At 39.9% G+C, this 14,598-nt stretch overlaps 1 protein-coding gene across 2 annotated transcripts; it reads left to right on the top strand.

The window, feature by feature from the left end:
- The first annotated feature begins 937 nt into the window (after window positions 1-937).
- Window positions 938-9,999, top strand: LOC115571932 (protein lifeguard 3). Of its 2 annotated transcripts, XM_030401589.1 has the most exons (12): window positions 938-1,284; window positions 5,894-6,211; window positions 6,850-6,917; window positions 7,193-7,257; window positions 7,336-7,389; window positions 7,482-7,532; window positions 7,628-7,667; window positions 8,949-8,986; window positions 9,075-9,162; window positions 9,279-9,374; window positions 9,452-9,505; window positions 9,634-9,823. In XM_030401589.1, exons 2-12 carry the CDS (start codon window positions 5,899-5,901, stop codon window positions 9,781-9,783), a joined length of 1,017 nt encoding a protein of 338 aa, XP_030257449.1. In that variant the 5' UTR covers window positions 938-1,284; window positions 5,894-5,898; the 3' UTR covers window positions 9,784-9,823. The 2 variants fall into 2 exon arrangements, with proteins under 2 accessions (XP_030257449.1, XP_030257450.1); XM_030401590.1 differs by lacking the exon at window positions 938-1,284 and having other exon boundaries at window positions 5,899-6,211; window positions 9,634-9,999.
- The last annotated feature ends 4,599 nt before the right edge of the window (window positions 10,000-14,598 follow it).

Raw genomic sequence — 14,598 nt, 5'->3', positions numbered from 1 at the left:
AGCTCAGTCAGTAGAGACTTGGCTTGGGGACTGGAGGGTGGCTGGTTCAAGTCCAGCTACAGACCACAATATGGAAGTGGACTGGTAGTTGAAGAGGTGCCAGTCCACTTCCTAGGTTACTGCCGGGGTGCCCTTGAGCAAGGCACTGAACCCCAATGTGTGCTTCCCGGGCGCTGACATAGCAGCCCACTGCTCCTAGCTTGTGTGTGTATGTATATACCCAGAATGTGCAGCTAGTGATGGGTTAAATGCAGCAGACAAATTTCAGGTGTGATTACATGTCTGACAAATAAAGATTCTTCTTCTTTTGATTATCATATGCACTGTCAAAATAGTTTTCCTGAATAATGAACTTCATCCTTTGCCTTCCAGTCTGAAAGCCATTTTATAATGAAATACAAGGTATAAAGTAAGAAATACAAAAATATAAAAAGTACAAGAATGAGAAAAAGAAGATGTAAATGTAGAGATGTGATGTACAATATGTAAATATACAGTATCAGTACAGATCAACAGTATAATAGCATACAGTTTCATGCAGCTATAAATATAATATACGGTGTCAATGCAGTGTAACTATTAGTGCAAATATGTATGTCATTGATGGCAATTTACAAAAAAAACTATATACCTACAGTGAATACAAGCAAGAGTGACTCTTACTTATCAATCTATTTCTAAATACAGCAATGCAATGTAATAATGTAATGTAATGTAATGTAAATATATATATATATATATATATATATATATATATATATATATATATATATATATTTTATTATATACTGGTACTTTTAACAACATTTCCTCGCTATATTCCAATGATGTTATGATTAATATATCAGTTACTATAAAATGGACCATTGCTACTCGGACTTCTTCCACTACTAGTTGCAATGCGCCTTTATTTGGTAACATGAGAAGTGCCTGTTGAAAATGACTCAGCTAAAGCAGTCGGGCAAGTCTGTGTATGTGTGTGTGTGTATGTGTGTGTGTGTTCGTTCCTCGGACAGATTCCTCGGGACTCCACCCTGCTCTCTGCTCTTCACCGTTCCAGGAACTGTTCTTCACTGCTGCTTCACATCTGTCCACCACAGCACAGATCCCAGAGCAGCAGACACAGACCAGCTGCTCCACAGCTCCACTTTTTAACCTGTTTACCGAGGCTGTTGAGTCCTCGGCAGGGTGCTGGGTGAGCAGAGAGGGTGTGGTGGACAGCCTCGTTTTGTCTCTGCTCATTAACACGACCGGACTGTATCTCCCGCTGACATCTCTCACTTGGTAAGTACTGCTGATTCTGAGGTGTTGTCGTGTGTTTGTGTGTTGTTGTTGTTGTTGTTGTATTAAATAGGTTTAATGGCCGGAGATATATCAAACATGTCTTCTGATTTTAACTGACTCTGTTTCCGTGATGTGCTGGCAGCCTCCCATAGAGTCACCTTGTATTTCGCGGGCGCTATTCATAGCAGCGTGTTTGTCCTGCGGGCCAGGCAGCACCTCGCACCTCAAAGGGCTGTTTGTGCGCGGAGGTTCGGTCCTCGGTGAGCAGGCAGGGTGGAGAGGGTGCAGCCCGCCTGCTCCGGGCATGTCGGTCTCGTGTTTGAAGCTGCTCAGGCATCCCAGCCCTCAGTCAAGTCAGCATCAGCGACGAGACTTTAATTCAGCTGTGGCTGAACTGCTGAATGCTTTTGTTCTGACGCAGCACAACACCGCGGCGGGGGTCACTATTCTGTGAATCACTGAAAACAAACAGAACAAAACGAAACACGTCGTTTACTTTTAATGACTGGGTGTTAACTCTGCTCTCAACTGCAACACAAGACCGAGATACGGTGTACTTCTTCCACAGGGAATAATCATTTTGTGTAAGGTGTAGGGCAGACATCTTGACGTGTCATACAGGTGTGACCAATCACACTAATGATGGCTTCATTCCCTTTTTAAATGTCAATCAAGGTGAGGCAGCCAGCAAGCACAGCACCAGGGCCCCAAGCCACAGTGTAAAACTCAGAATTCTGATATTTACAATACTAAGTGAAATAAAAACTCAGACATGTTTTATGTTCCACATAACCAACAATATACACCAACAAAATAATCAACAAGCTGTTCTAAGAGGAAACACAACACAACACTGTTTGAGGTTAGAAAGGTGGCAGGGTCCGCCAAATGTAAGCAAAAGTAAAACAGTTTGAATCTGTGTTGTTCTTCAAGGTCAGTTTGTGTTTTTTAGTTGATTTGGTCATGAAAACAAAGAGAGACTGGTTATTTAGTTTGTATGGACAAAAAAAAATCAAAATCAGTCAACAACTTTCTCTTTTGATTTAGAATTTCTTTCAAGTGTGTTGTTTAAAGCTGCTGTAAGTGTTGTCGTCGTTGTTTAAGCTAACTTCCTGTCTGTTTCGCAGTCAGCAGTCCCGTCCCTCTTCACTACTTTGCCACATGAACTTGCAGTGGTAATCGCCAGACTTGGCAGCCAATGGGAAGGTCCTGCTCTCTGGGTTCCCAGAGCAGACAGGACCGCCTCTTTACGGAGTTCTCTGCCCTGATTGGTTAAGTGGGCAGACATATCAGAAAATGTCTTTTTTTCTTTTGCTGCATGAGCAGGAGGAGGAGAGACTTAAGTTACTGACCAAAACACAGAAAAATGACATATAGCAGCTTTAACAGTCCAAAACCTAAAGTTGTTAATTTTTCCATAATGCACGGTCAAAAAGAAACTTGAAAGCGTCACAGTTGAGAGACTTTTTGCATTTTTGCTTGGAAAATGATTAAAATCATTTAATTTATGGAAATTAATTCTCTGGTGATTGACTACTTGATTATTAAACTAATCTCTCTCACTCTAAACTATTAAAGGTGCAGTATGTTGTTTTGGAGAAGAAATTAGAATCAGTAGAGAAACAGATCTTCCATGGGTGAACAGACTAAATGACATGACTGAATAAACAAACTGACCTAAAAGGACAACACAAGTTCATACTGCCTTACTTTGTTTATATGCGGCGGACCCTGCCACCTTTCTAGCTTCAAACTGTGTTCTGGGACCTTATTTTCCTCTGAGAACAGCTTGTTTATTCAGTGATGGAAAACATTTTTTATTTCACTTCTGGTAAATATAATATTCTCATTTTGAATTTCTTAATCTACACAGTGCCCCTTTAACTCACAAGAAAGGATGAAACGCATACAAATTTATGACAAGTAAAAAATAAGAGACGCTCTTCTGATCATCCAAAAAAGTCAGGTCAGCCGCCTACAGCCAAAAGAAACATTACATTATTCCTGCTGCTGACCCTAATTGTACTGTGGATGGCAGAATGACAGAAATATCCTTACAAATTAGAGTCTGTAATAATAATACTAGTGACAAAACAAGGTAGATTTCGGTCAGTTTCAAGAAAGTTTTTCAGAAAGTGCAGAAGTATATAATTTAAGAAGTATGACAAATCATGATGACACAAGGAAGACTGTATTAGTAACAGCAAACCCTCAGTTATATTTATTTAAGGACACATTATGTTATGTAGTCAACAGCACCCTCAGACATTACCAAGTCAAATCAAAACTTAAGATAGTCTAAAACACAAAGTGATAAAAAACCAAAGATTTGCCAAACGGGCTCTTGTTGTTATTGTTTCCTTTATCTTGTCCGCCCACACGACAGGCTCCACGTGACCTGCAGTGTGTTGCATTTTGGGGCACAGTATAATGTATAAAGACATATGTGAGTAACTGCAGTTTATGTAAGGCTGCACGGAAGTAAAAACAAACTTGTTAGTGTTGTCAAAGGGTGCATACTCTACAGCACTGACTCAGAGCTTGGCGTTGGTAGTGTTGGTGACGCTGACACACAACAATCAGACAGTGGAAATCATCTCAGGCCTCCAGTTTGAGCCGACCGGCCGCTGTTAGAGATTCTAAATGTTTCCTAGAGTTACGCCCTCCTATTCAGACACTCCTTACGCCCTGCTGACTGTGTCTCAATGACCGAGTCAGTGATCAGCTCTGTGGCTCGCTCTCCGGTTGTTTGACTAGTGCAGATACTCTGAAGCACTTTTTTCCATTTAGTGTTTTCCGTCTTGTTGCTTGGTGCTGGGGATGTGAGGTAATGGCAGCACGAGGTGGAGCCAGCTCTTAAATTCCTTTACTGTGTGTATTCCCCTGAAAAGCCACAGTAAAAACGGAACTCAAAAACGGAGGACATTTGGCATTTTCTGAATAACTGAGCATAAAGGGACCTACTTAGAAACACAGATCAGTGTTTTTGAGTATGGTGGCCCAGTTTGTATTCTAATAACATGAGGAGTATAATCATCTGCAAAATGTTAAGTGAAAGATCTTTTAAAATCTAAATGATTCACATTGTAAAAGTGGGTGAATTTTGTTGGTAAAGCACTTAAAGCACCCTGTAAAAGTAGCACAAATCTTTTAATTTAATTTCTGGAACATGAATTAGTTCAGCCACATGTGACAACATTGTCCTGTGAGGGTAAGTGGGTATGAGGTTTATTATTAGAAATTTCCCCTTGAGATGCATGTGGTGGTTCCTGAGCCTGCAGCAGTCTTTGGGGAACCACATAACTAAGCAGAACCATATGTGCACTCTCATATAGAACCCAAGATTTGTCCTTTAAGTCAAGAACGATTATTGCTCAGCCAATTCTAATCTAATCTCTGGATAAATATATGCGCGTACAAACTCAGACACACTAACAGAAGCTCAATACACAGGCCTCCTGCCAGTCTGGGTTGCCATCTATGCATGTGTACATGAATGGGTTTGGTTGAATGACAGTATATACTGTTAGAGATCTCAGACAGTAATAGAGAGAATTCTATTGTATCCCTTTTAAAGCAACGTTATTTAACTTATTTACCATAAAATGACAGATTGAAAATCATGTTGATGCTACAGTGTCTTATAACCACTCCCCCCCATCACTTGTTTCTGCACTATGTAACTTCAGTGAGAGGGTAGGATCACAGTGTTGCATACATGTTTACTTCAACATACATGTTTTCAACACATCACATTGTTATGACGTAATGAGTTTGGTTTGTTGTTAGCGCCCTTGGATGTTTTCCCCTTGTAATGCTTTTGTAAATGGAATCATACAATTATATTATATCATGTAATTTGGCTTTCTTTTTAAAGAATGTACAATAAAAAAAACCTCTTTAATCCCAGTGTCACAGTGAAAACAGAAGTAATGTCAATGAATTTAAAATATATATTGCCTTATGAAATGACTATGCCTGGGTGGGACATTTTATTCATATCTCCTATCCCTGCTTTATCAATTGGAATTTGATCAAAGCTCAAATGATACTGGATATTTGAGACCAGTGCCAACATTTACATATGCTGTATATGAGACTCAGCTGATATACATTTTACATAAGCACATAACATAAACAAAATGTTTTGGCAACACTGAAATTATCTTAAATTAGCTTAAACATGTCTCTTGCTTTAATGAACTGCAGTTTGTTATTTGAACCTGGTTCAATTGATTTGGGGCAGCACAACCAGCTGTAAACACAACACTGATGTATTATCACCTCATACTGTTGCTATAGCTAACGTTAGCTAGCGGTTTTCCCATTTACTCATTGAGCCCTTATAAGGCAACGTTAGCGTTCATTTGCAGTCGAGTGTCCGGCCAACTGACATAAACAGTATATGTGATCAGATATGGGTTCATCACTACTGTTTTTTCCACACTCACAGCCATTTAATCCATTTTAAATATTGATTAAAGCAACAGTAAAGTCCCACATATACCAGATGCTGACAATGATGTATATTGCTCTTGTTGTTCCGTACTGTTCACCCTCTCTGTTGAACACAGAAAAGTGACATTTATGTGAACTTCCCTCCTCCCAGGTGCAATGTCCAGGTCAGACTACCCTCCAGGGTACGATGACTCCCGGGGCCCGATGTACGCTCCTCAGGGTGGTAATTACCCACCGCCCCCTGCGTATGGCTTCCCTGCATACGGTGGTCCCCAACCAGGCCAGCCCTCTGCTCCCTACCCCATGGGTCCAAACACCCCGCTGTACCCAGGCCAGCCAGGGGGCTATCCTCCTGGCCCGTACTCAGGACAGCCTCACCCTGGTGGGCATCCAGGAGCTGGCTACCCCAGTCCCCCTCCCATGCCCCCTGTCATCCCACCTACCATACCATCAGACGTGCTGAGCTCTGGTAAGATGGGGAATGCTAATATAGCAGTGTGTGTCCTCTCATGGGGTTAGCTTTTTGAAATAAATGTTGCATCAAAGTATTTAAAAAGGGTACACAGTGTTAAAGCTTAATATGTTCAGAGAAAGTAAAACATTTTGTAAATTGATGCTTATTCACTTCCTGGCCTGGAGGTAGATGAGAAGATTGATACTGTCCACATTAGTCCAGTGAATATGAAGCAACAGGCAGGAGATGGTTAGATTAGATTAGCATAAATCCTAGAAACAGTTAGCCTACCAACATCTTTTGTCTCTTTAGTTTATTGTGCACATAACCCACTATAAAGCCACACATTTGTTATTACAGCTCAGTTTTTGTATAGATTAAACAAACTAGATGTAGCATGTTAATAAATGAGCTTGTAGTCGGATTCTTTTACCGTTTGTCAGATTTAAGATATCTGTCCCCCCCCTGTTTCCAGTCTTTATGCTAACCTAAGGTAACCCCTATGCCTGCACCTTCCTGAGAGTGGTATCAATCTTTTCATGTGTATTTTCCAATATATCAAACCAACAGTACCAACAGCATCAGGCCTGGTCACTGACTCCTCTAGCTCTCTGTGGTCAATGCTCATATGTCTCTTGTAACTGATGACACAGGCGACGAGTTTGCAGCACACGGCAGCGGTTGGGACAGCTTGAGTATTCGTCACGCTTTCATCAGAAAGGTGAAACACACTCACCACACAAACCACGCTTTAGCCCCAGCTAGTGTGTCATGTGTCATCACACTTGAGTCACGCAGCCAGATATATTTATTCATTTATATTGAAGTTATTTGGTATTTCATACATAATCAAGTGTTAAAATGTTTTTGTTTGTGTCAAACATTTGGGAAAGAAGAGATGTGAGACATGATTGGAGTCGGCGCTGGCGTAGGATGGATTGAGTGTCTTGAAACCGCAGGGTGTAACGTCTCCTTTGTCTGTATGTGTTTTTTAAGGTGTATTTGATTTTGGCCGCTCAGCTCCTCGTCACCACAGCCATTGTGGCCGTGTTCACGTTTGTGTGAGTATACAGAGTGTGTGTTTTGTGTGCATGTGTCTATGTGTATCGCGCTGTTAACTGTGTTTCTGTTTCCCACAGCCAACCTGTCAGGGTTTTCGTGCAGAGAAACAGAGCTATCTACTGGGCGTCTTAGTAAGTCTCACTCTGAGGTGACATCACTTCATTTAAAGTTATGTGCTTTTACAGAATTAAAAATAAATATCATGTAATATTATTGTTTTTAGTGGTGTGTATTTGGTGACCCACCTCGTGCTGGTCTGCTGTAAGGGCCCCCGGTGAGTGTGATCGCTCAGTTTTACAAAGTTTTACAAAGATTATTTGTTCAAAAAATGTTTATAAAACTGCTTTTAATCTTGTTTTCTCTTTGTAGGAGGAAGTTCCCATGGAACCTCATTCTGCTGTCCATCTTTGTAAGATATCTTGTCAGATGACTAGTGGTTGCCTTATGAATCAGGAAGTAGATTATTCATACTGACAATTTCTTGGACTTGAATCAAGTCTATTCTTAGACTGAGATACTGAAGCTTTCTCTAGGTTTTACTTACTAGACATTAGAGCTAAGCAGTGAGTGAGACTTCACTCGGGACTGTGTTTGCATAATTTCTTTGGTATGTTGTGTCTGCGTCTTATCAGCTCTGTGTGCAAAATGGCTCCATGTATGACTGAATGGACCTGTGTTGTCCAACAGCACAGGTTGATGAGATGATCAAGACCACTATTGTTCAGCTTTGTCAGGGTGATTTCTAGGTGTTAATTTTTGTCCTGAAAGCTGCAGTCTCGCTCTACTGCAACTGTTTTTCCTCTTTATTAAATATTTAAATCCATGTGACATCAGAGCACGTCCACTGTACGAACTGCACGTCCGCTGCTTTCAGTGCCAGCTCTACAGTAAACATCTGTAGTTCTCTCAGTGCTTTTTCATCCCTAACTTAGTTAAATTCTTCACGTTTCACGGTTCACTTTGTAGATATTGTTAGTGCTTTGTTTTGTATTCAGTGTTTTTAACATTTTTGATCATTTAGATAAAAGTGTATGCTTTTAACTTGTTGTCTCGCCTGGCTGGCTTCCAACAAAGCTTTGTCTTAACACATGTAGTCGAACCATTCACCCTTCTCTCTGACTTTTTATCATTATTATCATTATTCATCAATAAGGTCGGAGCTTTACTGCTCACTTTAACAAGACTGGATATGTCAGTCACTTTAATTTTTTATTTTTGTGTAAAAAAGAGCCATAGCAGCCTAACATTAGCGTGTGGCTAGCTTATGTTGCTAACTGCTATCTATATAGCTAAAGGATAAAACATTTTTTATGAATACATAAATGTTTCTATATGTTTGTATTTAAAAAAAAAAACGAACAGTAAACTATTAACAATATATATATATATATATATATATATATATATATATATATATATATATATATAAAGCGAGCTGTGGAAAATGAAGTATTTTACCAAGTTACAGATGAAAAAGGATGAAAACATGCAGTTCATAAAGCAGATATACATCACACTACATTGTAGAAGTGGAGAATATGTGTGTATTTTGCAGTAATATATCATGTGTTATTGTTTATTTATGGGGACTCTAAATTTTGCCTTTTCACTTATTTTTCTCATCAGTTGTGATGTAACTGCATTTTTCAATGGAAAAATATATATAATATATATCTATTTTATTTTACAGACCCTGGCTATGTCGTACATGACTGGATCCATTTCCAGGTGAAATAAATGTGTATATAGTTCGTCAATAGTGAATAACCATCCAGTCCGTTTCCTCAGAATGAACTGTGTTGCTCTTTGCTTTCAGTTACTATGACACAAAAGCAGTGTTTCTGGCTATGGGTATCACTGCCGTCGTCTGCATCGCCGTCACCGTCTTCTGCTTCCAGACAAAGGTAGCACGTGTGTGTCTGTGTGCGAGAGAGCGAGAGCTTATCACCTTCAAATAGCCACTGAGTGTTTGAACGGTCACGCGTGTATAAACAAGGCTGTTTGTGGTTTCTGTTTCAAGGTGGACTTCACCAAGTGCCAGGGCCTCTTCTGTGTCCTCGGGATTGTAATGTTTGTGACCGGAATCATTACATGCATTGTGCTGTCCTTCAAATATGTGAGTTGAGGAAGCACTGTTTCCTGCAAACACACCTTTGTAAGTTTCCGTTTGGTAATGACTGTTTGTTGTTGCAGATTCCGTGGCTTCACATGCTTTATGCAGCTATGGGAGCCATAGCCTTCACCCTGGTGAGTATTCTGATGGTGGCTTTATGCTGTAATTCTTTACAGTAGTCCTTGTAGTATAACTTCATGTGTCACCCTCTAACCGAACTTCTTAACAGTGTAACTCTGAATGTTTCTTGTATGTCTTGTAGTTCTTGGCGTACCACACGCAGCTGCTGATAGGGAACAGGAAGCACTCCATCGGACCTGAGGAGTACGTGTTCGCCGCGCTCTCCATCTACGTCGACATCGTCCAGATCTTCATTTTCCTTCTGCAGATTATCGGCGCTGCGACCAAATAGGTGACCACAAGGGCACACGACCAAATTGGGTCATCAGGGTGCAAAACCATACCGTGCTTTTTAAAACATTTAACACACAACAGCTTCGTTTTCAGAATCAGAATACCAATATGAAAACATGGTGCACTCCAAGGAAGGGCTGAATTTTTAAATTTGAGATTTTATCACAGTATAGGTTAATCCTATGTACATAAAATGCACTTTTTCTGAAATCAATATTTGTCTGTCTGCATTGGGCATATTACCAGTGGTTAAAACAACAATACTGTAAATACTGCAAATATCTATAGACACTGGAATGTCAGCTGCAACATTTATTCACTATTGCTGGACTCAAGTTAAGGCAGACAGTGCCTGAGCTTCTTTCTCTGCATGTAGATGTATTTAACATAAACTGGGTCCGTTTGAATTTTAAGGAAATGGGCTTCTATGTTTGTTGTATAGGTCAAACTCTTAATTTGTTGATGCAAAGACCCACCTCTCCGGTTGGCATTGAAGTACAGCAGGGGTGGGCAGTATATGTGTCAGGATTTATGAAGTGAATGAGTCATGAATCAATAGGAGACTTTTAATGTATTTCGGTTGCCACTCAATCATTTCTAAACATTAGACATGTCATATTTATACTCACTGTTAAAGTAAAACTCTCACCAAAAAGCAACCGAGGCTTTATTTGTGACTGAATATAATCAAACCTTCATGTAAAAGCAGAATTAAGACAAAAGAGACACTTTTAAGATTTACCGTAGTTTAGTTTTCGGCCAAGCTAATTTTCAGAGAGTGTGGGGGCACTAGTGCGCTAGCATCAAAAATCACCATTTTTAAAACACTAAGAAGGTTCGACACAACATGAAACTTTGCTAGTAGTATCACCAGAGTCTCTACACATGAACACGAGGATTGAGAACATTGTTTGTGTACAAAGAGTTTACTAAAAAGAAGGTTTCTGAACAACTCATGTGAGTAGCTGTATCTCCAGCATGCCGCTGTGTCGATCCCCGAGTGCAACCTAACAGGAAGGCTTGAGGAGCGGTTCACCATTACTCTCCTGCCTGTTAGGTCACACTTGGGGATCGACACTTTTTGTCTGCCATGACGGCGGCACGCCGGAGATTCTACTGCTAACGTGAGTTATTCAAAAACATTCTTTTTAGTAAACTCTTCGTGCACAATGTTCTCAATGCTCGTGTTCACGTGTAGAGACCCTGGTGATACTACGAGCAAAGTTTTATGTTTTGTTGAGACTTCTTAGTGTTTTAAAAATAGAGATTTTGATGCTAGCGTCAGAGTGCCCCCGCACTCCATTAAAAATTAGCTTGCCCGAAAACGAAACTACGGTAAATCTTAAAAGTTCCTCTTTCGTCGTAATTATGCTTTTACATGAAGGTTTGACTCATATTCAATCACAAATAAGCCTTGGTTGCTTTTTTTTGCAAGAGTTTCACTTTAAGTACATGGAATAGTTATGTTTCATTCCTTTCTGTGGGCAATTGAGGTGAAACAGTCACAATTTGGACCCCAGTTGGAACCATAAAATAGTAGGTTATTCTTTGTCACGGTGCAGGTCATCACACATTGTGCAAGTGATTGCACATCCAGGATCACAAAGCTTCTAATGAAAACTGGTGGAAACTAGGTCCTGTACGCTAGACAGCACCAGGTCTGTTTTTGTTTGGTCTTTAAGAAATGGAAATGGAACCAGTCAAAAAAAAAAAGAGCTAATTTGATGAAGAGTGTTTATAGGCCTTAAACATGTTACATGATGTATAATGTTACATTTGGTATTGATCCTAATGACACAAGCAGGGATAGTCAAAACTACACTTACATCTGCAGTATTGATACATTGGTGATACCCTTAAATCCAGTTCAGTCCACCTGTACAGCCTCAGATCTGCTGTCGACCTATGCTGATGATCTTTAACATGTGTTGCTATAAACTGTATATATACATACATACATCACTACAGTGCCTTCACAACAACAATGTTCCTGAGATTAGATTTTTTTACTTAAAGAAGTACATGTTGCAGTACTCCATAAGCTTTTATTATATTGTTACATACTGTATGTGCCTGTTTATATCTTCTTGTGTTCCAGTCAGATGTGAGTCTGTGCCAGCTGGGTGGGTGTGTCCATACAGGAACACAATCAATACCACAATGTTAAATTATTGAAACATTCCTGAACATCAGTGAGCTCCAGCTAATGTGGAACTTTCCTGAGATGGTCCACACCACTCAGCTGGTCCTCCACACACAAGTATAGACCTGACCAAAGTTACATATACCCATCGACTACCTGTACTAAATGTTTATCATAGTCAGTGTGGGCTTTGTAAATATACATATCAATGATGAGGAGAGTCTGTGTTTCTTTTCATATCAAATAAAGATTTGTATTTGTGAGTTTTCATTTGGTTCATGTGCAGTTATACCAGAGAGGAATCTTGTTGATATATTCACACATTTATAAATACATTTATATTTTATTTCCTCTCATATTTATAACATCAGTATCATTACTAATACATGTGATCATCCTGTGATTCAATGAAGCAGTCGACATTAACAGTATGACTCGTCAGTGTTCATGAGCAAGAACAAAACATGCGTCTTGATTTAAGACTCAGTCACAAACACGTTCCCCCCCAGATATCCATCTGCATTAGCCTTCAGAAGAATCATGACCCATTTCTGAATGTCTCAAAGAGGTTTTGGATGTTTTAAAACTCAAGCGTGTGAAGTTGACACCCCTTCTGTAATCAGTCATTGGGTTTGTAGTGCATGAGACACCGCCTCAGTAGTGACATTCAGGATATGGTATCTCAAAGCACTATCGGTCCAGTTTAACTTCTTCTGCAGGATTGCGGTAGCGGCTGCCTTCATATTCCCCCTCGTTTGACCTTTTCATCCTCTGTCGAACCTTCAGCTGCTTCAGTCGGTTCTTGTCCACTTGTCTCTTGGCCAGGAGGAAGCCGATGATACCCGTGGGGAGGCCTATCATCCTGGAGGGGAGAGATCAATAAATGTTTTACTCAGTGGGCAACACACACAGTATCAATTATTGATTACGAGCATAGGAAAAACATCAACATATAGAAGTGTAGAAGGAGTGAAAAGGGCGAGGGTAAAAGTGTTTGAGTCATGATTAGAGAGCTCACAGTAATCTACTGTGCTCATGTTTCCTCTTATGATAAGATCACCCAGTCTTCCCTGTCTAGGAAACACAATTTGCTGTGAAGGAGTGGCACGACTTGGGAAATGTAAGCTGAACACATCCTGTACACTCACACACAGTTTATTATTAGGTACACAAACTAATGCCCTTTTTTTCACACGAGACTAGTACTACCAGAGGGCCTCTTGAGATTTAGGAATTACTTTCCTGCATCAGTGTTTTTTTGCAGTAAGGTTTGTTCACTGTCACAGTATTTACTGACAGTATCTCCTGGATGTGATGTCAAAGCTCCGTGTAACAAATGTTTCAGAAGCGGAGCATCTGTTCAACAGCAGCCACATTATTAATATAGTTTAGAATTGATTTGCTCTTTTTTTTCCCTTGTGTTAAGGCATAAATACACATTTGCAGCTTATTTAGATCAAATAATGGATGCTTTGTGGCTAAACTCTGTCATCATGTTTAAAAGGCACTTTGGCTGATGTTACTGCACAGCTGGTGACTGCTGTTAAACACAATGAGCCATGATCAAATTTTAATAACTGTTCAGATGTCTGACAACAAAAAACAGACAAATACGACCCCAAAACACAGAGATGTTAATTTGCACGGGACTAATATCACATGACTCCTGTGTTTGCTGAACAGTGGTAGGTATGTATGGTAGTATGCGGTGGAATCTTAACTTTCCAAATTACATGACAGATTCCCACAAGAGTAGATCATAGATGATCCTCATCAAAGGTTGTGTCAAAGCTACTTTGAAAAGGTGCTGGATCAACATTCTGGTCATATTTCCAGCAATTTATGGTGTTTTTCTAATATTTTGTCCACCTTTTTAAAAAATGATTGTAGAGATTATAATGTAGACAGTATTATCTTCATGCAGGAAGGATTGTATACAATACATTCGGAGTTGAGTAAATAATCTGCTGTGTCCCTGAACACTGTGTGTCTATATGACTTCTGACACATGAATATAAACACTTCCATTGTTTTTCTGCAGTCTGAACATGTTAGCTGTCAGTTTCTGCACAACAGCTGTCAGTGCAGACAAGAGCACTCAATATATAGATCGCTAGGAATTAATAATTTAGTAGATCAGACATTCAGACTGAGGAAATGAGCCAGCAGCAGACCAGTGGGTTTTACCTCGAGACCTAAATCTAAATAATTCCCACAGCACTAAACTTACTTCTTACATTGTATGTATTTTTTTATCTTTACTCAGAAAATGATACGTTTTCAAGTAGTACTCCAGGAGCAGTGCTCACAGTGCCGTGAAAATTGCTCTTTATTTCTAATAAAAAAACTTGGTTTGCCTGTTTTTAGTGCAATCCTAATTTAGAAACAATCTGCCAAAACAATCGTGCAGATGAAGCAGAATCTGACTAATCACTTTCAGTTATCTCTTTGTTCATGGTTACATTCAGGTAGAGGCTTACTGCTCTCCAAATCAGTTGTATTGATATAGGCCAAAATCACATCGCCTCAGTGAGCTTTACAGTCTGTACATTGAACAACATCCTCCATCCTTGGACCCTCGAGTCGAGCGAGGAAGAAACACTTTTAACATGGGGAGGAAATAAAGATGTGAGAAAACCTCCGGGGAGCCACAGAGGAGGGATCCCTCTC

Source organism: Sparus aurata, chromosome 21 (genome assembly GCF_900880675.1).
Source record: "Sparus aurata chromosome 21, fSpaAur1.1, whole genome shotgun sequence".
Lineage (NCBI taxonomy): Eukaryota > Metazoa > Chordata > Actinopteri > Spariformes > Sparidae > Sparus > Sparus aurata.
Note: the sequence above shows the minus strand (reverse complement) of the source record. Positions and strands in the feature narration are given on the sequence as shown.

What these genes read in the sequence shown, in the direction of transcription:
- LOC115571932 (XM_030401590.1), top strand. Translation starts at nt 5,899, where the DNA reads ATGTCCAGGTCAGACTACCCTCCAGGGTACGATGACTCCCGGGGCCCG. An exon ending in TCATTCTGCTGTCCATCTTT is followed by an intron (nt 7,668 to 8,948) that starts GTAAGATATCTT and finishes TTTATTTTACAG; the next exon opens with ACCCTGGCTATGTCGTACAT. An exon ending in TTGTGCTGTCCTTCAAATAT is followed by an intron (nt 9,375 to 9,451) that starts GTGAGTTGAGGA and finishes TTGTTGTTGCAG; the next exon opens with ATTCCGTGGCTTCACATGCT.